At 35.1% G+C, this 24,199-nt stretch overlaps 1 protein-coding gene across 8 annotated transcripts in view; it reads right to left on the reverse strand.

Moving 5' to 3' along the window:
* FoxP (forkhead box P) overlaps positions 1-24,199 on the reverse strand; it is a 142,871-nt gene that overhangs the window by 5,441 nt on the left and 113,231 nt on the right. For 6 of the 8 annotated variants that reach the window (XM_070638842.1, XM_070638834.1, XM_070638818.1 and 3 more), the window contains 5 exons: positions 22,208-22,817; positions 21,197-21,585; positions 20,367-20,411; positions 19,612-19,688; positions 17,408-17,509 (listed from right to left, as the gene is read on the reverse strand). In XM_070638842.1, coding sequence (XP_070494943.1) covers positions 17,408-17,509; positions 19,612-19,688; positions 20,367-20,411; positions 21,197-21,585; positions 22,208-22,817 — 1,223 coding nt within the window. Of the gene's footprint in view, positions 1-6,633; positions 6,819-17,407; positions 17,510-19,611; positions 19,689-20,366; positions 20,412-21,196; positions 21,586-22,207; positions 22,818-24,199 lie in introns of all 8 variants that reach the window. The other 2 variants (XM_070638862.1, XM_070638852.1) reach the window with 2 other exon arrangements.

Raw genomic sequence — 24,199 nt, forward strand, 5'->3', positions numbered from 1 at the left:
AACAAACTCAGACCATTAGTCTGCATTCGTCCAATTTATGGACACTATTCAATAACATAAAACTGAGTCTTAAGACATAAAAAATCATAAACATAAACAACAAGAAAAGAAAAGAAAAAAGTTGAAATGCAAATAAAGCAAAACAATAGAGGAGAATGGAAAGGCATTAAGGAACATAAATAAAAAAGGAATTGAGACACAAGAAAAGAAAAAAAATTGAAAATCAATATTAGCAATAAATATAAATGAGGAGGAAAATGAAGCTAAAGTTAAAGGAATAAGACAAATGTTGGAAGGGAAAAAAAATAATTTTTTGTCACTAAGTAGACAAGGGGATTTAAAGGAAGATTGAGGAGGTTGATTAAGAATATTGAGATGGAAATTTTAAATAAAAAGTTGGGAATTTTAAGGTGTAAATTAAATTGTTGGTTTTTGGGCTGAATTTGTCGATTGCTGACAAGCTAGAGCAAGCTAGAGCCAGCTAGAGCAAGCTAGAGCAAGCTAGAGCAAGCTAGAGCAAGCTAGAGCAAGCTAGAGCAAGCTAGAGCAAGCTAGAGCAAGCTAGAGCCAGCTAGAGCAAGCTAGAGCAAGCTAGAGCAAGCTAGAGCAAGCTAGAGCAAGCTAGAGCAAGCTAGAGCAAGCTAGAGCAAGCTAGAGCAAGCTAGAGCAAGCTAGAGCAAGCCAGCAAGTTAGACAAGTCAGCACTCTAGACTAGTTTGCAACCTAGAATGGCTATAGAGCCAGATAAAGACAGTGACAGCCATCCAGATGACTGAGATACATAGCAAGCCATAGCAACCCCCAGACCCACAAAACAGCCCCTCATTCCCAAAAGTCAGCAATCCCAATTTTAAGAGAGTGACAGCCTTCCCCATAGATCCTCTAATATTCTCCCCTAAATCCTCCCCAATTTTCCCCTCAAAAATCAACCCAAAATCCATCCCCAAAAAATCTCTTCAAATTGTCATTATCGCGAATCTAACCAAATTGACAATAAAATTTTATATTTTGAACAATTTTAGCATTTAAATTCTTTCAATCTTGTCCTTATTACATCCTTAATTGTACACACTGTCAAATCTGATACACAGTAAATGAAGTCAGTCAATAGCTTGAATGTAAATTACACAAAAAAAGCTATCAAGAATCACAAAACCACTTAAAAATTGGATACGAAAGTTTTTTAAGGCACTTTAAGACACCTTTTGTATTGGAAAATTACTTTTTCATTGCCTTTCATGCCTGACTTCAATTTTCCGAAACTTTTTACTTCTTTTGTTTTGTGAATCTTGAAACAGGAATGAATTTAATGAGTGTTGAATGTCGAGTGTAACTTTAAAGTACTTTTTTTTTTGCAGCCATTAGAAAGCAGTTTTTGAAGCAATTGAGGAACTCGAGGAAGAAGACATTAAATACTTTTCAATGACTAAGACATTACTCGGTGTGTAAAGGAATCAAGTTTGAATGTTTAGAATTGTTTTTTTTTTTTTGTTTATTTATTGTTTTGTTTGCACTTTTGCGGAGGAGTTTGGAGGGGTGAGGCATGTGCTGGTGAAGGTTTGGATACTGAATTTGGGTGTCCTTGTAGTCTTTATGGAATGGTTCTTTGGATATTAGACCTGGTTGGGTGTGAGTCTGAGTCAGTAGTCAAATATTGATCAAAATTGATCTTAATTGGACTGAAATCTTCAAAAATTGGACCAAAATTGACCAAATTTACCTAAAACTGAACAAACCAGGCCAAATTTGCACAAATTTGGTCAAAAATGAACAAAATTTGATCAAAAAATGGAACAAAAATTAACTGTCAAAGATTTAAATATGATTCAAATTGGGTGAGTATACGATCAAGTCTCAGTTAAAAACACCCAAATTTTATCCGGCAAAGTGCATGTAACGTGTGTCATTAATATTAGAGATCATTGTATTTCGAATTCAGAAATATTCAATGAAAATAGCTTGATTTTGATTATTTCTTGACCAAAATTTTAGTCAATTTTTGAGTAATTTTGAATATTTAGTGAAATATCGATTAAAATCAAAAATCAGGTATGACTCTGATTTGGTGTGAGCCCTATTAAGACGCTAATCTGTTACCGGATTTCGAATCGTTAATTTCGAGTTAAATAAATGGCAATTTAGTTAATTTTTAACAATTTCGAAAAATTTTAAGTTACATTTGTTCATTTTTTGATCTATTTTGCTATTGTTCGGGTCATATCTGGATAAATTCTAATCAATTCCATACCCTTCAAACCTGAGTTTTATTTATAATAATCTTAAGGTTACAAGATATGCCTGCATCACCACAAGGTGCACATTCCTCACCGCAATCCAAAATAGAAAAATTAAATAAATCTTTCTTAATTTAATAATGGTTTCTTAGTCAGAAAATAATGATTCAGATTTAGGGTCGGATACTATCGTTAAAACTGCGATTTTTTTACAATTTTTTCCAAATAAAAATCGTGATTTTTACTAATTTTACATAATAAAATCACGATTTTTACGATAGTATCCGACATTTGATGAGAAAAAATTGCAAAAATTGGTTTTGCATTAAGAAATTCAGTCATTAGCCTCCCAAAATAGTCACAAGTTGATTAATTGTTCCAGATTCCAAGTCACGTCAAACCAGTCAAGAGTCAAATTTTTGATCAATTAACAATTGTGTGCCAATTCAGGCCATCCCTTGACTGCACCCACGAATCCCACTCAATACACACCACAATAATTTTTATTTCAGTTTTGTATCAAAATAAATATTTTTAAAATTGAAAACTTTTCAATTCTTCTTTTTTGTGTTAAAAACAGTAAAAAAAAAATAAACAAAAACACAAAAAAAATCCACAAAAAAAGAAAGTTTTTCATTAAATTTTTCCTTCTTATTTTACTGCTGAGGAGAGACAAAAAAGGAAAGAAAGAAAAGACAGAAGAAGTAAAAGAAGTGAAAAATTGGAAAAGTTTTTTTTTACCCACAAAAAAAGTGAACTTTTTGGCCTTCCTTAATGTCCTTTCGATCGATTTTTTTCTTACGCTTTACTTGACTTTTTGATCATGACTTTCAGTTCTGTTGGAGTGACTTCACATTTTTTTTGGTACTTACCTTGACAAAATTTTCATTTGTCTCTGCTTCGACCTTCGCCCAGATTTTGTGGATATTGAGGATGTTTAAAGTGATGTTGAGAATGTCTTTGGATTTTGATGTTCAGGTGCCTTCACACTTGAGTTTTGTGATTCAGGTGCCTTCACAATAGAATTCTTAATGTTCAGTTGCCTTTACATTGGAATTACTGATGTTCAGGTGCCATCACATTGGAATTCTTAATGTTCAGGTGCCTTCACACTAGAATTCTTGATGTTCAGGTGCCTTTACATTGGAATTCTTAATGTTCAGGTGCCTTTACATTGAAATTCTTGATGTTCAGGTGCCTTTACACTGAAATTCTTGATGTTCAGGTGCCTTTACATTGGAATTCTTAATGTTCAGGTGCCTTTACATTGAAATTCTTGATGTTCAGGTGCCTTCACACTAGAATTCTTGATGTTCAGGTGCCTTTACATTGGAATTCTTAATGTTCAGGTGCCTTTACACTGGAATTCTTGATGTTCAGGTGCCTTTACATTGGAATTTTTTGATGTTCAGGTGCCTTTACATTAGAATTCTTGATGTTCAGGTGCCTTTACATTGAAATTCTTAATTTGCACTAGAATTTAGTGATTCAGGTGCCTTTACACCTGATTTTTGTGATTCAATTGCCTTCGCACTTGAGTTTAAATATTCAGATGCCTTCACAACTCCAAAGACAAGTCTCAACCCACTCAAAACACCCAAAAAGAAGCGAAAACGAAGCCAAAACAATCAATGGAGACACGAGGAAGTCAAAGAAGCATGAAAAAATTTCTCAAATGGCATGGAAAACCACAAAAGAAAAGTTTTCCATTGACTTGTGCTGTTTTGGTTCCATTTTCAGTCTTCTAATTTTCTGTCTGACTTGACTCGAACTTTTCGATTTTGTTTTTGAACTTTTTATGTATTTTTTAATGAGTTTTTTTTTTCAATTTTTTTTTAACGAATTTTCATGAGAAAAACTTAAAAAATTTGTTGGAAAAATCAAAGGAAAAGTCGCCACGATGCCAATTATTGTGTGGAAAAATTAATAAAAAAATTGTGTAAAAATTAAATAAAATTAAAAAAATCTACAAATTTTAATTATTTTGCACAAAATTTCAATTTCAATTCCAAATTCAAAGGTTGAAAATCCACAAAAAAAATTAAGTCAAAATTTCAATCAAATTTTATTATTTTTTAGAGAAAAATAGGAAAATGTGAAAAATTATTGAATTTTTTAATAAAATAGAGAAATAGAAGAAGTAGAGGAAGTAAGGAGCAGAAGACAAACTCTCACAGGACGATCACAGGAAATAAATTTGGTTTTTTGTAATTTTTATTTAGTAATGAAAAATGAAAAAAGGAAGGAAAATTTTTAAATTGTAAGTTTTTCATTAGAAAAATAGAAGAAAATAGAAGATGAAGAATTTGGTGATTGGGAAGGATGAGATTCGATTGATTAGGGAGGTAGGGACACCCATAGGGACATCATGTAGAAGAATACCCAAAAAGACACCCAAGACTCCCAAAGGGTCACGCGGATTGTCATCCAAAGGGTCACGAAGATTGTCATCCAAAGGGTCACGCAGATTGTCATCCAAAGGGTCACGCAGATTGTCATCCAAAGGGTCACGCAGATTGTCATCCAAAGGGTCACGCAGATTGTCATCCAAAGGGTCACGCAGATTGTCATCCAAAGGGTCACGCAGATTGTCATCCAAAGGGTCACGCAGATTGTCATCCAAAGGGTCACGCAGATTGTCATCCAAAGGGTCACGCAGATTGTCATCCAAAGGGTCACGCAGATTGTCATCCAAAGGGTCACGCAGATTGTCATCCAAAGGGTCACGCAGATTGTCATCCAAAGGGTCACGCAGATTGTCATCCAAAGGGTCACGCAGATTGTCATCCAAAGGGTCACGCAGATTGTCATCCAAAGGGTCACGCAGATTGTCATCCAAGGGTCACGCAGATTGTCATCCAAAGGGTCACGCAGATTGTCATCCAAAGGGTCACGCAGATTGTCATCCGAAGGGTCACCCAGATTGTCATCCGAAGGGTCACGCAGATTGTCATCCAAAGGGTCACGCAGATTGTCATCCAAAGGGTCACGCAGATTGTCATCCAAAGGGTCACGCAGATTGTCATCCAAAGGGTCACGCAGATTGTCATCCAAGGGTCACGCAGATTGTCATCCAAAGGGTCACGCAGATTGTCATCCAAAGGGTCACGCAGATTGTCATCCAAAGGGTTACGCAGATTGTCATCCAAAGGGTCACGCAGATTGTCATCCAAAGCATCACGCAGATTGTCATCCAAAGGGTCACGCAGATTGTCATCCAAAGGGTCACGCAGATTGTCATCCAAAGGGTTACGCAGATTGTCATCCAAAGGGTCACGCAGATTGTCATCCAAAGGGTCACGCAGATTGTCATCCAAAGGGTCACGCAGATTGTCATCCAAAGGGTCACGCAGATTGTCATCCAGAGGGTCACGCAGATTGTCATCCAAAGGGTCACGCAGATTGTCATCCAATCAGGATTGTCATCGCACGCGGATTGTCATCCAAAGGGTCACGCAGATTGTCATCCAAAGGGTCACGCAGATTGTCATCCAAAGGGTCACGCAGATTGTCATCCAAAGGGTCACCCAGATTGTCATCCGAAGGGTCACGCAGATTGTCATCAAGGGTCACGCAGATTGTCATCCAAAGGGTCACGCAGATTGTCATCCGAAGGGTCACGCAGATTGTCATCCAAAGGGTCACGCAGATTGTCATCCAAAGGGTCACGCAGATTGTCATCCAAAGGGTCACGCAGATTGTCATCCAAAGGGTCACGCAGATTGTCATCCAAAGGGTCACGCAGATTGTCATCCAAAGGGTCACGCAGATTGTCATCCAAAGGGTCACGCAGATTGTCATCTAAAGGGTCACACAGATTGTCATCCAAAGGGTCACGCAGATTGTCATCCAAAGGGTCACGCAGATTGTCATCCAAAGAGTCACGCAGATTGTCATCCAAAGGGTCACGCAGATTGTCATCCAAAGGGTCACGCAGATTGTCATCCAAAGGGAAAACCTGAGAGACACCCATAAGGACACCCAGAGGGTCATCTAGAAGCCACCCAAGAGGGACACACTGCAGCACCCCAATCAATCGAACTCTCAATTCTCCATAATCCACCAAAAATGATGTGTTATTAAAAGGTGATCAGAAGAGCAAGAAGACTTGATGTTAAGTTAGAATAAATTTTGAATATTCAAACTAAAAAAACCACCACAAAACTACTCAAAACTAAAGTGAAGATTTAGTTAAAAAATAAAATTAAATTAAATGAAAAATTAATGTTTGTGAAAATTTAGCTTCGGAAAATAGGTGAAAAATGTTTGGAAAATTTTTAGTTTAATTTTTTTGGTATTTCGATAGAAAAAAGTTCAAAAAAAAGTTCTACAAACTACTAAGTAGGAAGAAGTAGCTACAGATTTAAGGTATTGTACATAAATGTTCAAAAAAACATACCCGACAGCACCATGTCCACCATCAACATGCGGTCCACTTGAATTACCGCCATTTCCAGTCGACGACGTACAACGTTGCGGTCTTCGCTTGTAAAATTCTAATTCATCGACAGTCCAAACTGCTCCTTTAACATTCTCAACTCTCATAAAGCATTTATGGAGCGATAAATTGTGACGTACCGCATTCTATTGTGTGTAATGTAATTTGTGATTTGTGTTTTTTTTTTTTTTTTTTTTTTTTTAACATTTTTTAACATTTTTTTGAATATTTAGCAAGAAAATAACAAAAAAATTTTGTGTTTTTTGTCCTCTTCTTTTCTTTTCTTTCTTCGCAAATTATGGCAATTTTTCATGTATTTTTTCTTCATATTATTTATGTAATGTATGCACATCTAGCTATAGCTATATATTGGGTATTGTTAGGTCTCGTATACGTACGCGATAATGTTTATATGCTCGATATAACAATAACGGCATAATGTGATATTGTGAGGGTCAAATGGTAGGGATTATGAATGGGGGATATCCCATTATAAAGGTATAGAAGGTAAGGATGGAGTAAGGATGGATTGGGATAAGATGAATAACAAAGTGATTTGTGGATTTTAATTATAAATATTTTGGTTTTTTTTAATGGTTTGGGATTTTTTTCTGCTTGGATTTTAAATTCTTGGTTGATTTTCTCATTATGTGATGATTTATGTGTTGTATTAAGACATTCTAGGAGGCAGAACTGATCTGATACCAATGTAGAGACAATCTGGTACTACTAATCTTATAAAAGAGACAATCTAGTACTACAATATTTATTTTAGAGACAGTTTAGTACCAAATAGACAATATAGTAATGCAAATCTCAATAGAGTGACAATTTAGTACTACAGAGCTCATTAAAGAGACAATATAGTAATTCATAGCTCAATTTGTAGACGATCTAGTACAAAAGCGGTCATTCGATGGCAATCTAGTACTGTAGAGTCATATTGTGACAGTCTAGTACTACAAAGCTCATTATGAAGACAATCTAGTATTACGAAATTCGTTTTTGTAGACAAACTAGTAGTTCAAAGCTCATTCTTGAAGATAATTTAGTACTGTATGGTTCATTTAAAAGGCAATCTAGTACTACAGATTTTAAAGATAATGTAGATTTCACTTTGAGAAAATCTAGTACTTCTTAGCTCGTTTTGAGACAACTAGTACTACAAAGTTCATTATGGAAACAATCTGGTACTGCAAACCTCATTGGGAAACAATCTAGTATCTCAAGGTTGATTTTTGAAGACAATCTCGATTACAAAGCTTATTTTTTAGACAATTCAGTATTGCATGTCTCATTCAGAGAAAGAAAGCTAATGTGCTCATTTTGGAGAAAATTTAGCAACTCATAGATTGGTTTAAGTCAATCTAGTACTGCAAGGCTCATTTTAGAGAAAATCTAGTACTTTAAAGCTCATTATAAAGACAATCTAGTACGGCATTGTTAATTATTGAGACAATCTAGTACTACAAAGCTCATTTTTGTAGAAAATTTACAAGCTGAAGACAATACAATACTACATAGTCAATTCTGAGACAATCTAGCACTAAATAGCTTATTTAGTAACTCAAAAAATAAAAATCTAGTACAAAAATATTTATTTCATATTCTTTCCTTAATTTCTTCCCATTTTTTTACTGCATCTCACCCCAAAATCGATCAATACAGCCATCTCCCCATTCTTCCCTGATTCCTTCTGTCTCATATTTTTTATATATATATTCATTTCCAATTGATATGGTTGGAGGTAGGGACAGAAACAGAAGAGAAAACAACAAAGAGCAAGGAAAACAGCAGCAATTACGTCGTTTACGAGCCCATAAATCACTTGATCCACTTTACTTTTTTTTATTTTTTTATTTTTTTAAAGATTCTTATGAAGATTTCAGGATCACACTTCAGTGCATCCCCGCACATACTTTTTTAAACAACAGCAAGCAATTCTTTGATTCTCCGACAGCAGTGGATTATTACAATAATATCGTTATATTATCTCCTTTTTTTTGGTGCGACTTTCCCTATTTAATGCTGTACATTTTGTGATTGTATGTGTGTGTGAGGATTATTGTGTTGTATCTTTAGTTTTTGAGGTAAGGAGGGGACAGAGACACACAAAAAGAGAAGCACAAATCACATTTTAAGTGATTCCTCATTATCATCACAATCGGCATTTAAAGAGCAATAAATGAGAATTGGGATGAAGAGGACGATGAGGAAGCTTGGACTAAATTATTTCATCAATTTTTGGAGAGTGTAAGACTATTTAAAATTGGATTAAGGGAAGGCTGGGGAGTCGGAAGTGGATATGGCGCATATGGCGGCTTAATCTTGGATTGTCGAGACTGGATCTTGATTCTGAGACAGTATCAGGACTGAGACAGGATCGGGACTAAGACAGAGTTAAGAATAAGACAGGATCGGGACAGAACCAGCACTAAGACAGGACCAGGTCAGATTTAAGACTAAGACTGAAGACTAAGACGAAATACTGAGGACTAAAGACTTAGAATTGAAGGTTGAGGACTGAGCACTGAGCACTCAGCAATGAGAACCGATGACTGAAGACTGACACTATGATTCACCATACCCATCCACCCCTACCCTCCCCCACACCTCCCCTCAAAACGAATAAAAATAAATTAAAAAATGCGAAAATCTTCATCTTTATTCATTTGCTTCCCTTCCAATTCCACCACACACAGTTCGTGTGTTTTATTTGTTATTTACCAAAGACATTCAGACCTTCTTATCCTCAGTTCCTTCTTCTTCTCATTCATTTGTTAATTTTATTTTATTGCCACACTCTGTAAATAATTTTGAGTGAAACGAGATGAAATTTTTTTGATCTTACGCTGCTCTTTTCCTTAATATTCTTGTAATTTAGTCGAAAAAAAATGTAAATTTTTATTTTTTGAGTCTTGAACATCCCCAATGTACTTGTGTCTTTTGGCTGTGCTACTAAATACATTTCAATTTCTTATTTATTTGCTTTTTTATCTTCATCTTGAAATGTTTTTTTTTTTTATTCGTGATGTTGAGGATTTTTGGAGGTGGTTTTGTAAGGGAGAATGGAATGGATGTGATGGACTTTGGCTGACTGGATGTCAATCTATCGAAGATGTCAATTAAATTCTGTGTTTGTTCAAGTTTAAGCTAATAAATGAAGTCATGGCCTAAGGTCTGATCCCATCTTAGTCCTGATCCGGATTCAGTCCTGATTCTGGACTTGTCTTCATCCTTATTCTGCCTAAATATTGGTCCTGACTTAGTTCTGATCATGTCTTGGTCCTGACCCTGTCTCAGTCGTGGTCGTGGTCGTGGTCTACGTCTTGGTCTCTGTATTAGTCTTGGCTGTATCTTAGTCTTATTCCTGTACCGAATCCCTTCCTCCTGACTCAAAGAACATCATGTACACCATACACACCATCCACCCCCTACCCCCTCACCCCTCTTCTCATCCACAATAAACAACATAGTAAAGAATTATAACAAGAAGTTAAAAAAGGAGAAAAAAAAATCATAAAAATTATATCAAATGCCACCTCTTCATTTTCATCTCATTTACACACAAACATGCATAATGTGAAGGGAGGTAAGAGTTACAAAGCAACAGAAAACAGCACGAAAAAATGAACACAAAAGAAATTAAAATAATTTTTCTGCTGAACGCGCGAAAATTCGGATTTTTTTTTCCCTTTTTTTTTGTGCTGTTCCTGAAAAACTTTTTTTTTCTACGCTTTTTTATGACTCTCATTGCAATTTATGGGCTTTTAAACGATGACGATGGCAAAAAAAGAAGTAGAATTAAGGAGACAGGAGCTGTGGATGTATGTTGTGTGTGTTTAGTTACAGTACATGAAAATTAAATGTTTTTTTTTTTTTTGCTTCTCATTTGTACACAAAAAAAAGGGTTGGGGAGGTGGAAGTTTCAGAAAGTGAGTGTGTTAAGAGGGAATAATGAGATGAAAACAAATTAAAAAAAAAGAATGACTGTGAAGGGGTTGAGATCAAGATATGAGACACTTGAAATTGGATTTTATACTGACAAAAATACGGAAAAAATTGGAATTTTTTCATCAACATTTGAGATGGGTATTTGATCTAAAAGGTTGGGGATGGGTCTAATGAGGGAAAATTGGATACGACGAGTTTTTATGTGAATTAAGAGCATTTTTTGGGAATTTTAAACTGTTAATCATAACTCAAATTTGGAAAAATGGATAAAATTCGGATTCAGGTCAGCATGGTGTCATCCAGGGGCTTAGTCAGACCCTCAACACCCTTTTTCTCAGAATACAGCACTAGTGCCAACCTTAGGTCGTGTCAAGGTTCAGAAACTCACATGAAAATTGTTCAATTTTCAATTTTTAATCGCTGTAGCTTCTTAGATGACAAATGGCGTGAAAATGGCCGAAAATCTGGCTTTAGGCCCATTTAATTCTGGATTGATGTCAGATTTGTGCCATGTACATGCTTTTTAAGCTTAGATTGTCAAAAACTACAGAACTGTGCATCTTAAACGCAGAAAATGCAGTTCTGCGGTTCTTGATCGAACTCTATGTACTTAAGATGCTTGAAATTAAGTCAAAATACAATATTGGCGTTAAAGTTCTACAAAATTCGAGTAGCGTACCCGGAAAGTGCGCTGTTTAAATGACAGAAAGTTCAAATAAATAAAGACACAAACTACAGACTAGATTAGATGAAACCCAGACTAAGGACAGATCTAAGTCAGTTTCTGGCCAATCTGGCTAATCTGGCAACATGCTAGAATCACGTCGACCTGGGACCAGATTTTGGACTAATTAATCGACTCATGTTACTCAAGAAAAGACCCCAAAAGTCTCAAAACACAACCCCTATTGACACCCATTCCCCAACATCCCCCTTCCTTTTTATCATTCACCGCCGACAAAACAAAGCATAACGACTTAAAAGTGAATAAATTATGACAAAAAAAAAGTATGAAAAAATATTTAAGGAACAATAAAAATTAAGAAGGATGAAAAAAAGGAAGCGAATCAAAAAAGATAACAAGTAACAAGAAGTTACAACCGTAACACATACACAAAGAGCAGAGCAAGTAATGAAAAATATAAAAAATGTTGAAAGGGGTTAAAAAAATTACACAAAAAAAGGCAACAAGGATTAAAGGCATTAAGGAAGTTAGCAGGAACGACGAAGAATGTGATGATAAATATCAAAAGAATTTATAAAAAAAGACGAGAAAGTGATTAACGTGAAGACAATGAGATTTTAAGGAGTCAAGATGGAAGTAGAAAAGTGGACGTGTGCAGGTGACGGACCTTAAATTATTTTGTAATTAGATTAAAATGTTAGACTGGATTAATGGGTGATGTTTGAAAGGAGATTGGAGGGTTGATGGGAAGGACGGAAGAATTTAGAGGATTACGAGGATGTAGGCAGGCGTAGGTGGTGATATGTGGGATTTGGTGGGTATAAGTAAGTGTAGGTAGGTGTAGGTAGGTGTAGGTAGGTGTAGGTAGGTGTAGGTAGGTGTAGGTAGGTGTAGGTGACTATAGGTAGGAGTGTACATCCAGTTTTGGTAGAATTTCGAGAGTTTGGATTGCAAAAGTCTAAAAAATCACCTCCACTGCATTCTTGGGTTCAAAATAGTGAAGCTTTGACTCAATTCGAGTCTATTTCTAGTTCTAGATGCCTCCATAATGAACACCTGCCAACTCAGGGGTCAACAGACTTAATGAAGCCTGTTTTTACCAAAATAGTCCTAATTATGACAAAATCCAGCATTTTAAAGCTCTAAACTGCACTAAAATGCTTAAAAATCCTTAAACTACCCCCAAAACTTCCTCCTCCTTCCTTCAAATTCCATCAATTTTAAATCCCATTAAATCATCTTGACCCCTTTTTCTTCTTTACACCCTTCACAAATTTTTATGTCAAGTTTATTTGAACTTTTCGTGCCGATTTTTAACTCCTTAATTTCCCCAACCCTCAGCTTTGCTCCTCATTCATCGCAATCTTTTAAACTTCCTGTTTCTTCCTTCTTAATCGTTCCAGATTTTTCATATCAAATCAGTTTGGAGAAGCAAAAAAAGAAAGAAATTAGATTCATTAGTCTATTCGTCTATTAAGATGGAGCTTGATAGCTGTCTATAAATATTATTATGCCTTTTGGGTGTTTAGCTGCTGCTGTTGTTTTTGTGATTTTTTTCAGGAAGGAAATTGATGATGAAGTTTTTGGGATTTGTTAAAGGATAGAGAATTGAGGGATTTACTGTAGAGCTGAGAAATGTAATTAGAAACTGTATGGACATTCGTTTTTCAAGATTGATGCTTTTTAGGGAAATCTAGAGCTGCTTGGTTTGGCCTTTGAGTATTTCATAACTGCTTAACATAGCATAGATGTCATAGACCAACACCAAGACTGTTACTAAGACTGGGACCCGAACTGGAGAACAGGACTATGATTAAGATCAGAACCGGGGCTGAGACTACAACCGGGAACAAGACGTGAATCTTTACCAACTGGAATCGATTCCGAGACCAGAATCGAAGCCGAAACTTGAACCTGGAACGATAAAGGAACCACGAACAAGATCTGAACTGGGAAGGATGCCGGAACTGGGAACGAGGTCGGAAAAAGCATCAAGATTGATCCTGAGACCGAGATCGAGACTGTAACCAAAATCGAGACCAGAAACCGGAACTCAATCTTTGAACTGAGGCCGGATTTCATCAAATGTGGAGCTGATGGAGGGACAGCACAATGTGTATCTAATTACTGCCAGATCCACGCTGAATCATCAAGCATTACACCTTCTTAATGCCGTATTTTTTCAATTTTCTTGTCTCCCTTTTTAAATTAATTCCTAATCTACTCTACCCATTCCACAGACCCCACAGCTATGTATCATTCCTCTAAATTATTCCAAACTAATCCAAAACGTGAGAATCAAAAAATCTTCTTCTTCATTCTACACATTTCCAATCCAATAATCTCTCAATTCATCTATTTCTTAAACTTTTTTTTCTTCTTTTTTCATTTCCTTATTTTTTTATCGACTGAATGAATTTCATCCCTCCAGTTCCACCTCCCCACCATCAAAATAACAACAATAAAAAAAGAGAAGGAAATTTACGATTCTGATCGAAAAGTAGCATTTAAGTAACGGCAAGATGAATGCTCTTGTTGTTGTCTATTCTTATGTCAAATTTAATGCCATTTTCAGTTGCGATTTATTTCCTTGTTCTTTGTTTGTTTCGATACTTATGGCCTTCAATTTCTTTTTATCATGTCCTTTTTGTTTGGCTTTTTCTTGGCTTGATGGTGCTTTGTATCTTTTGTTGGGGTTTTTGAGGTTTATATTGACATTTGAGGAAGATTATGCAATAAATATTGGAATTTTAAGTTTGGTGACCAACTACCCTTGCCCCTGCTCTGCCTGAATACACCCATGTGCCTCTAGTTGTGTCTAATTGCTGTATTGTAATTTTAGAGTCATGCAATTCCAGTATCCTTAATTCTACTCAAATAGCATAAATTGAGTTAATGGATCAAAAATCCGACTCCAGGCCGTCGTGATAGTGAATTGCAGCCTGATTTGATTCAAATCTGACACCATTACATGGTTACAACCGCTTAATGTCCCATTTTGGGTCGATTAGCTCCATTTGTCCTATTCAGTCTTATCCGGACAGTCAAGGAGGATGCTTATGACTCATATTGAGGCATCATGAGTCATCATGAGTGTGAGACTGCTCATGAATCTGAGAATACTTACTTACTTACTTCGCTGGCCGTACAGATCAACTGTGATCCATGGGCTCCCTCAGACGTCGCTATAACTGGTTCTATTGCAGGCTTCCGGCTGAAAATTGCCAATACCAATTGCAATGCTGTCTCTATCGGCAGCTTCCTTCCAGGAAGAAACTGAGAATTCTCAATTATATTGACCTCAATCCTCATAATCACGCTCATTTAGGTGAGATGTCTATCAAGCCTCACATAACCTGCATGAGCCTCTCAATGCATTCTACCTCAACATCCCCAAAATCCTCCCAATTTCTCCTTTAACCAAAAATTATTGCAATTGACATCTTCCTCTCCATTATTATTCAAATTTATGTCCATAAAATTTCTTATTTCTTTAAGAAAATTTTCTTATTCATTTCCATTCAGCTGCGTCCATTCAAGACATTCCACACAAGAGAGTCAGTTTTCCTTTCAATGCCATTGTTAATTTGTCAAGCACCATAAAAATGGAAAAATTAAACATAAAAAGTGCAGAGGAAATAATGAGAAGCGACTTTCATTGTGTCCAATTGTGGATTTTTCTGTTTTTTAATTCATTTCGTTGTCTTTAAAAAAATAACAAGAAATTCATGGAAAATTGAAGATTTTTTGGTTAGGGTAAAAGGGGGGAGTGTTTTGGGAGGGAACGGGTGAGTTGGTGTGATGAGAATTCAGGGTTGATGTCGAATCATTTATTGCAGTCATTGTGAACATTTTTACAATTTTTAGACGATTGAGTGAGTTTTAGGTCGGATTTTCAGGTTTAATCTTGAATGTGAACAAGAAACAAGTCTCAAAGGTGAAATTCAAGTGACATTTAGGGCTGTTTTGCATCATGAACTGCTAAACGATGTGGTTTTCCTAGCAGTATCGTTAAAAATTGAAATAAGTTGTCTAAAATGAGTTAGAAAGAGTCCAAAGAGGATCAAATGGACTCAAAAGTGGATAAATGGGTTCAGGGATGTCTAATGGAGTTTGAAGTGAAGTCCAGTGGAGCTTGAAGGAGTCTAGTGGAATATGAAGGGTTCCAATAAGTCGCAACAGGTCCAACAAATCATAATGAGTCCAACAGAGGACAAGATGACTCCATAATAGTCCAAAGTGCCTCAAATGAGTCAAAACTGAAGGAAGAAGAAATTGATTATTAAGTTACTCCGTCTCCTGGTTCACTGCTTGGGGACAAAGTGAAAATTGTTGAAAATTCTGCAATGAAACGTTGTAGGACATGATTTAGCATGAATTTGGTCCCTTATCAGACACAGTTTTGTCCGAAAAAGGACATTGTCTCAAAAAACCCTTGCAAATTGAAGAATATTGCCAAATGGTGGTCAGGGTCGACCCATTAAGTGAGTACGCTCTAGGTTCAGACGCATCCAAGCAGACACTGCAACCCAAATGCTCCTCTAAGTCCTCAAATCACCCCAAATTCCCCCAAATCCCACTAAACCCATCTCTCAACCCTGCACATCTCAACAATATAAAGAACACAAAAAAAGAAAGAAATCGTCAAAGTAAAGAAAGAAAAAAGATTGCGAAGGAACAGATGAACAAACAGAAAGGACACAATGAAAAGTTTCGCCAACTCTCAACTCACGAGGAAGCAACAACAACAAAAAAAGGTTCAGCGAAGCCCAAATGCAAACAAATTTCATCCGACAGTTGTCTGTTCCTTTTATATCAACAGCTATTGTGTGTCTTATTCGCTACTTTTTTTTTATGGAGTTTTTTGAGAAATTAAGAAAATAAAAAAAATGAGGAAGGACAGGATGGGGGAGGGGGAGGGGTAAAAGGGATGCTCGCTATTCACTTCGCTTCTTTATTAAATGCGACATTTCAATCTGAAATTAATTTGTATTTTTTTTAAGTCTCTTATTGTGATTTTGGTGATGATTATCAACAGTGTGGTTACTTATTGGAGTTGTGGGGATTAATAAGGAATTGCTAGAAAATTGCTGACAATCAGGAAGAGCAGAATTGACAGAAAATGACAAAATTTAGTTATTTTACCTCAATTCTGGATCTTCTAATTCTAATATTGCTCTAATAGCTAGAAATGAATACAAAACTGTTTAAAATACATGATAAATGCCAAATGTAGCTTCAATATTCAAATTAATCGAGATAAAGTTCATTATAAATTGTCAAAAGATCGTAATAATTGCGCCAAAATTAGTAGTGATGTTCATTAGTTCCACTTAGAAGGTACAAAGCGTAAATAAGACCCAATTGGACAAAAATAAATTAAAACTGGTTGATGGCAAGTAAATGTCCAGTTGATGAGTAGTTCTAACGTATTTTTGTCCAATCGAGAGACAGTAAATCCAAATCGGTCATACTCTGGTAAAGTACCTTATACCAAATCTGGCATTACCAGGAACAAGAGTCACTGTTCAACTGGATCTAGTGTTTATATGCATATATGTGATTATCCAAGTAGGTAAGAATATAGGAACCCATTCCATATGTAATTACATTAACGTTCCTAAGGAATCTCAATGGAATACATATGGAGCATATTTTCTACATGGAACCCTTACATGGGTAATTAAGACCGCAGCACTTGACCTATATGACTCTTGAATAGTGCCAAATTTGGTAAAATCCGATCTTGGATATCCCAGATGAGTTAAACAACCAGGACTGAATTTTCCATCTTTTTTAAGCCTTGTCACTTCCAGGGAGTCGCTTACAAATCGTAAATATCACCATATTCTTATATATCCCATATTTCTTGCCATTTCTAAGCTATCGACTACCCAAACCCCATAAAAATTGAATAAAATTCAATTCTAACCTCAAAAATCGAATTAACAAATTTTGATAATTTTTGCAAACCCCAACCCAACCCCAAAAAGTACCCCATTCCAAAAAAACTACAATTTTCCTCCCATTTCCGCGGAAAATTATGGAAAAACTTCTTTCCCACACCCTTGCGGACCATTTTCTTCATAAATTTACCTTCCACGTCGCTGCATTTCGTCGAAAATAGCAAAATGTGTTTTGAAACCAATTATAAATTTCATTTAATGTTAATTGCTTATCGGGCGATTCAATAATTGACTATGGGCGAAGATTTACGATTTTGTTATTGATTATTTTTAGGTATTTTGGCGCAATTGTTTGTAAATTACACAATTGTGTGTTGATTTGTGTTTATTTCGGGTGCGGATATTTTTATGAGCAGTTCGGATTTTTATGAATTTGTGAAAAAAGTGGAGAAAATAAAAAGATTTATTAGAAAATTTTGTTTATGCTTTGATTGATTTATGAGGTGTGGAAATTTATTTAATTTTGTTGTAAATTTTTTTGAATTATTTGGTAATTTAAGTTGAGGTTATGTTTTGGTCAGATTGAGGTTGATTTTGGATTTTGTGGTGGGAATTTCGCGGTGGTTGGTGGTGATTTTTGAGTCAATTTTCGTCAATTTTTGGATGTTTTTCGAGAATTTATCAAATTTTGATCAAATTTAGTGAATTTTTTTGATAATTTTGATCAATTTTTGAAATTTTTTATGTTTTTCGTGAATTTTCATCAATTTTCATCAATTTTCATCAATTTTATGACTTTTTCGTCAATTTTTAGCCAAATTTAATAAATTTTGACACTTTTAGACCAATGTAAGACTTAAACTGACTTTATTTGACTTTAATTTAATTAAATTGACTTAAATTGGCTAAAATTGATCAAAAATGATCCAAAATTGACTTAGAGGTGTCAAAATTGATTGAATTTTGCTAAACATTGATGTAATTTGACGAGAATTGACGAAAAACATCCAAAAATTGATCAAAATTGTCAAAAAATTCACTAAAATTGATCAAATGTTGATCAAAAATTTGGAAATTGCAATCAAATTTAGTTAGAATTTGACTAATTTTAGTCATTTCTGATCAAATTTTGCTCATTTGATCAATTTTATTGAATTTTACTGCAAAAATTCTCGAAAATTGTCAAAAATTGAACTAAAGTTGAGCAGAATTGACCAAAAATGATCAAATTTTACCAAATTAAATTCAATATGACTGCAAATGACCAAAGTTGACCAAAATTAACGAAATTTGAATCAAAATCGACCAACATTGACCAAAAATGACATAATTTGAATTAAAATTGGCCAAAATTGACGAAATTTGACTGAAAATTGATGAAAAATGACTAAAATTGATCAAAATTAGCCTAAATTCGGTCAACTTTGATCAAAAACTGTCAAATTTGAGTCTAAATTGACAAAATTTGATCAAAAAATTTACAAGTTCAATCAAAAATGATCACCAAAATTTGACCAATCTTGACCAACTTTACCAAATTTCTCAAAATTCCCATTCAAAATCCAACCTCAACCCCTAAAAATCCCCTCAACAATTCCAAAATTTCCCCCACCTCAAAAAAATCCATTCAAAATCTCAAAAAAACTTTATAAATATTTTACTTGAAAATTAAAATTAAAAAAATGCAAAATCAACGAAAAAAAAAAAAGTTAAAATTTCCTTCAATTTTTGTTGTTCCAATTCCACCCTCAATGACTTCCTTCCTGTTTACTCTTCACGCGCCAGGTGTGTGATTTGAATTCATAATGAAACGCTAATTAAAGCGAGATTTTTTGTGTATTTCAAAATTTATTTATTCATTGTGGCCGATTTGGGTGGAATTGGAATAGGTATTTTGTGTGTATCCACAAATTGTATCCGCAAATTGCTTGGGGTTGGGGGGTCGTTGAATTTGGAAGAATAAGGAGGTGAATTTTGGGAGGTTTTTTTGGAGTTTTATGATGTAAAAAGATTGATTTTTTGATGTTGGATCAATTAGAAGTCATGTCAGGGGTACCTAGAAGTGTAGCCAGAAGGATAGCCAGAAGTGTAGTCAAGGGTGTAGCCAGGGGTATCTGTTTTTGCATCCAATTGACATTTAAACAGCATTTTAGTCAATTGTGATTCAAAAATGTTTCAAATTGTTCAAAAATGACTGAAATTCACCTCAAAATTCCCAAAATTTTCAAAATCAATTGACGTCATTCATGAATAAACCCCAATAACCTCCAAAATCTCCTCAAACCCCTCCCAAAAACCTCTCAGTTCTCAACTCAAATTGAAGGAAATTAAAACTTTTTTTTTTTTTATTTTTTCGCTTTTTTAAATTAAACAGAAAAAAAAATATCCACAAACTTGTCTAATCAGTGATGCATAAGTAAATGGTGGTCGAACATCTGCATTCTTATAGAACTCCCGATTCCGTTGAATTTCTGAAAAATCAAATAAAAAAAGAAAGAAAGTCATTAAGAATGAAAGAAAGTTTTAAATTGAAATCAAAAAAGTTTACAGAATTAAAAATGCAAGGAACTTAAAAGGAATTAAAAAGTTTTTTTTTGAAGATTTTTTAATGAACCGAAAAAATTGAAGAAAATTGAACAAAAAATTAAGAATTAATCAAAGATTGAGAATAAGTCCGGATAGCACAAGATGAGGAAGTAATTCAGCTGGTATCAGGTCAAGGAGTCGTTCAAACATTACGTAATGTTTATCGGCAGATAGAGCGCTTTATCTTCTCACACAAGCACTTTTTTACTTTGGTGCCTATGTATAAAATATGGCAATAGCTGATACCTATCCAACGGTACATCAACTATCTCGTAACTCTTCTCCGTATAAGAGCTACCTACAGCTTTGAAATTAAACAATGAAAAGGTTGAGTCATTCGAGAATTTGACCCAAATGGAATCAACAGGGCTCGAAAATCAACTGGAATTGGATATGGAATCAACCAGACCTGAATCAACTGATCCTTCCAAAACCCAACCCAGTTTCTAACTCTGCATGCTGATCTTTACATAATAATTAACCGATCCTTGGCTCCTTAACCAGACCCAACATTATTGACATCATCATGTGCCATCCGGAACAACTAAGAGGCTCAATTATACCTTGTTGAACATCTAATCCAGCTCTCTCGAGCATATACGGTAGTCCTTTTGTAATTGAGTAAGCATAGCACAAATATGGACACAAATTTGGTTATTGTTAGTTATTATTCATTGAATGGAACTGATTTAATGGCTTTAGAAGCACTCGGCATAGAAATTGCAAAAAAAATCAGTCTTCAGGCTAATTTGACTCTAGCCTGAGGCCGGATTTTTATCAAATCTGGGCTGGATTCTGAGTCAAATTAGCCGGTGCTGGATTTTTGGACATTTCTACATCGTGTGCCTACTTTGTGGACTATCTTGCTTAGATTAGATGCTGAGTGACTAAGACAGTGTTGTCTAAATGGCATGAACAGTATGCAGTGTGCGATTTTGATCGAGGCTCACCAACAAGGTATGCCACAGTACAAACAAGCTTGGACAACACTGGACTAAGAGCTAATATTCATTTTGGCTTTATTCAGTGTTGTCCAACCTTACCACGACACACCTGTGGCTTGACATGACCAAAACCACACACTTCATGTGACTCTTTGGAAAACTGTATTTCTGTATTTCTGAAAACTTCCAGGTGTATATGGGTGTCGCGGTACACAATTTGGACAATATTGTCATTTTAAAAGCAGAATTGACAGGACTTTGAGTGTCCGGATTCCAACAGTCCTGAATTTTGGGTATCCGGACTCCAAAAGTCCTGAAAGGCTCCTCCACTCCCAACTCTGATTCCAAACCACTCAATGCATAGTTACACAAGCAAGACACTCAATATCCCAAAATCAGTTCCATTTACATCCCTATAAACCCCATCCCAAACTCAATATTCAACTCACCCGACAACGACATTGCACTCTTATCCGTAATTCGTCTCCTTATTGGCATCACATTATGCAATGGCGATCGTATACGTGAATTTTGATGAATTTGTTGACTTGTCGGTGACGGTTGTTGCGGTGATTGATTTTGAACTTGTGATGGTATAAATTGTTCATCAATTATTGGCGTTTTGCTACTTCCATCACTTTTCGGATGATTTTGATTGCGTTGCTCTAAAGCAGCTGCTGCTGCCATTGACTCTTTTGTAAGGTGCAAATGATGCATCATTGCTTGTAATCGATCTTTCTCTTTTTGTAATTGAATTTCAAGTTGAAAGACGACTTGCATTTGTATGCGGGCTTGAGCTGTTGTACAGTCGTCCATGCTGTGTTCGGTGTTTAAGTGTCTGGAAAATTGGGAAGGTGATTAATTGAGGTTAGTTTGGGTTTTGTAGGGTGGTGTGGGGATGGTGGAAGGTGGAACAGGGTGGGAAATTGGATATTTGGGTATATAGGGTTCCTAGATGCAGGATATCATGGATATTTGGGTATATAGGGTACCTAGATGCAGGATATCATGGATATTTGGGTATTTAGGGTTCTTAGAGTGCCTAGAGGCAGGGTATCATGGATATTTGGGTATTTAGGGTTCGTAGAGTGCCTAGAGGCAGGGTATCATGGATATTTGGGTATTTAGGGTTCGTAGAGTGCCTAGAGGCAGGGTATCATGGATATTTGGGTATTTAGGGTTCGTAGAGTGCCTAGAGGCAGGGTATCATGGATATTTGGGTATTTAGGGTTCGTAGAGTGCCTAGAGGCAGGATATCATGGATATTTGGGTATATAGGGTACCTAGATGCAGGGTATCATGGATATTTGGGTATTTAGGGTTCGTAGAGTGCCTAGAGGCAGGATATCATGGATATTTGGGTATATAGGGTACCTAGATGCAGGATATCATGGATATTTGGGTATTTAGGGTTCTTAGAGTGCCTAGAGGCAGGGTATCATGGATATTAAGCTACTTACTTAGTAAATGTCTGCAAATCATCAAAGACAAGATCACATCCAGGCCACTTGCACGTTCCACGTCCATACTTCTGATATTGTTGATGTCCAGCAACAAGATTACTCAATGCATGATTCATATGCTCATTCTGTCCAAACCCAGTCGTCAAAAAATTCCTATTGAGATCATTGAGTAGAAAATTTGGTGGCACAGCAGCTGCATTTCCACCAGACAGTAAATTATTGAGACTCAAATTCATTTCGTCACGTCGAAAATTAATTATTGAATTAAGGAATTGACTTATGCAATTCTCATTCTCATTTCCACTTTTAATATCATTTAATTTACTTTTTGGACTTTCATCACGATTTCCATTAATCTCAATGACTTTATCATCCTTCGTCTCAATCTCATCCTTATCCTTAACAATTGATTCATTCTCATTTGTTGTGCTGCTTCCATTATTATTCGTGTCATTCGATTTAAAATTTAATTTTGCATTCATTTCATTGTCAAACAGATGCCCCTTTTGTGTATCACTCGAGTGCGTTTTATGACCGACATCGTCATTGTTGGTGCTGTTGCTGTTGTTGTTTGGTGACTGAAAGTCAGCGCAGTGACTCGAAAGATCTGGAAAAAAATGTGCAAAAGGAATTAAAATTTTTGTTCTTTGTTCATTAATTGTAAGTTATTGGATGTGAAGTGAGTGGAATTAAAAAGGTGCAAGTTGGAAAGTCATTTGACTTTTGAGTAATTAAGCGCATTTTTTCTTGAAATTGACAAAAACTGACAAAAATCAACTAAAATTATACGAAAATTGATGAAAATTGACGAGAATTGACGAGAATTGACGACAATTGACGAAAATTGACGAACAATTGACGACAATTGACGAAAATTGACGAACAATTGACGGAAATTGACGAAAATTGACGAACAATTGACGAGAATTGCCGACAAATGACGAACATTGACGACAATTGACGAACAGTTGACAGAAATTGACGAAAATTAACGAACAATTGACGAACAATTGACGAACAATTGACGAGAATTGACGACAAATGACAAGAATTGACGAACAATTGACAAAAATTGACGAAAATTGACGAACAATTGACGAGAATTGACGAAAATTGACGACAATTGATGAAATTTCGAAAATTGACGAAAGAATTGACGAAAAAATTGACGAACAATAAAATTAAAAAAAATTTTAAAAAAATTACGACAATTTAGAACAATTTTAAAAAATTCGAAAAAAGAATTAAAAAAAAATAATTGACGATAATTGAAAAAAAAAATTTAAAAAAAAATTTAAAAAATTTAAAAAAATTAAAAAAATTAAAAAAAATACAAAAAAATTATAAAAATTAAAAAAATAAAAAATTAAAAAATTTAAAAAAATTCAATTTCATCAATTTTGTCAATTTCAGCCCAAAATGCTTCATAACCTCAATTTTCTAAAAATCCAGCACAAAAATATTAAACGCAAAAAAAAAATGAGAAGGCCATAAGACGATGATTATGATTATGGTTCACAGGATTATGGAATTTCAAGGATTTTTTAATTGCTTTTTCATGCTTCGCCAATCGAGATAGGAACAAATTTACCCCTCAATTTTCTTAATAGCAATTTTTTGTTCTTCTTGTGTGTTTCAAAACACACACAAATATAACAAAAAATATTAAAAAAAATTTTCTTTATCTTATTTGACTTTTAATTGACAGGGGATTGAATGTAATTAAAAATATGATGACAAAAAAGTTTTTTTTTTGTGCTGTCTTGAAATAAAAATTGAAGATGAAAATAATGATAATTAATAAGAAATTGAGGAGGGTGTGGGGGTGAGGGGGGTCAAAATGTTGATTATGATAAAGAAAATGAGATAAAAAAAAATCGACGTTTATTAAAAAAAAAATTGAACTCAAGAAAGGTTCATTAAGGATGAATATTAGAAGATATTTGATGATTTTGAATTATTTTGTTTGGATACAATCATAAAATTGAG

Source organism: Chironomus tepperi, unplaced genomic scaffold (assembly GCF_022539635.2).
Source record: "Chironomus tepperi strain 1889 unplaced genomic scaffold, CSIRO-AGI_Ctep_v1 contig_13, whole genome shotgun sequence".
Lineage (NCBI taxonomy): Eukaryota > Metazoa > Arthropoda > Insecta > Diptera > Chironomidae > Chironomus > Chironomus tepperi.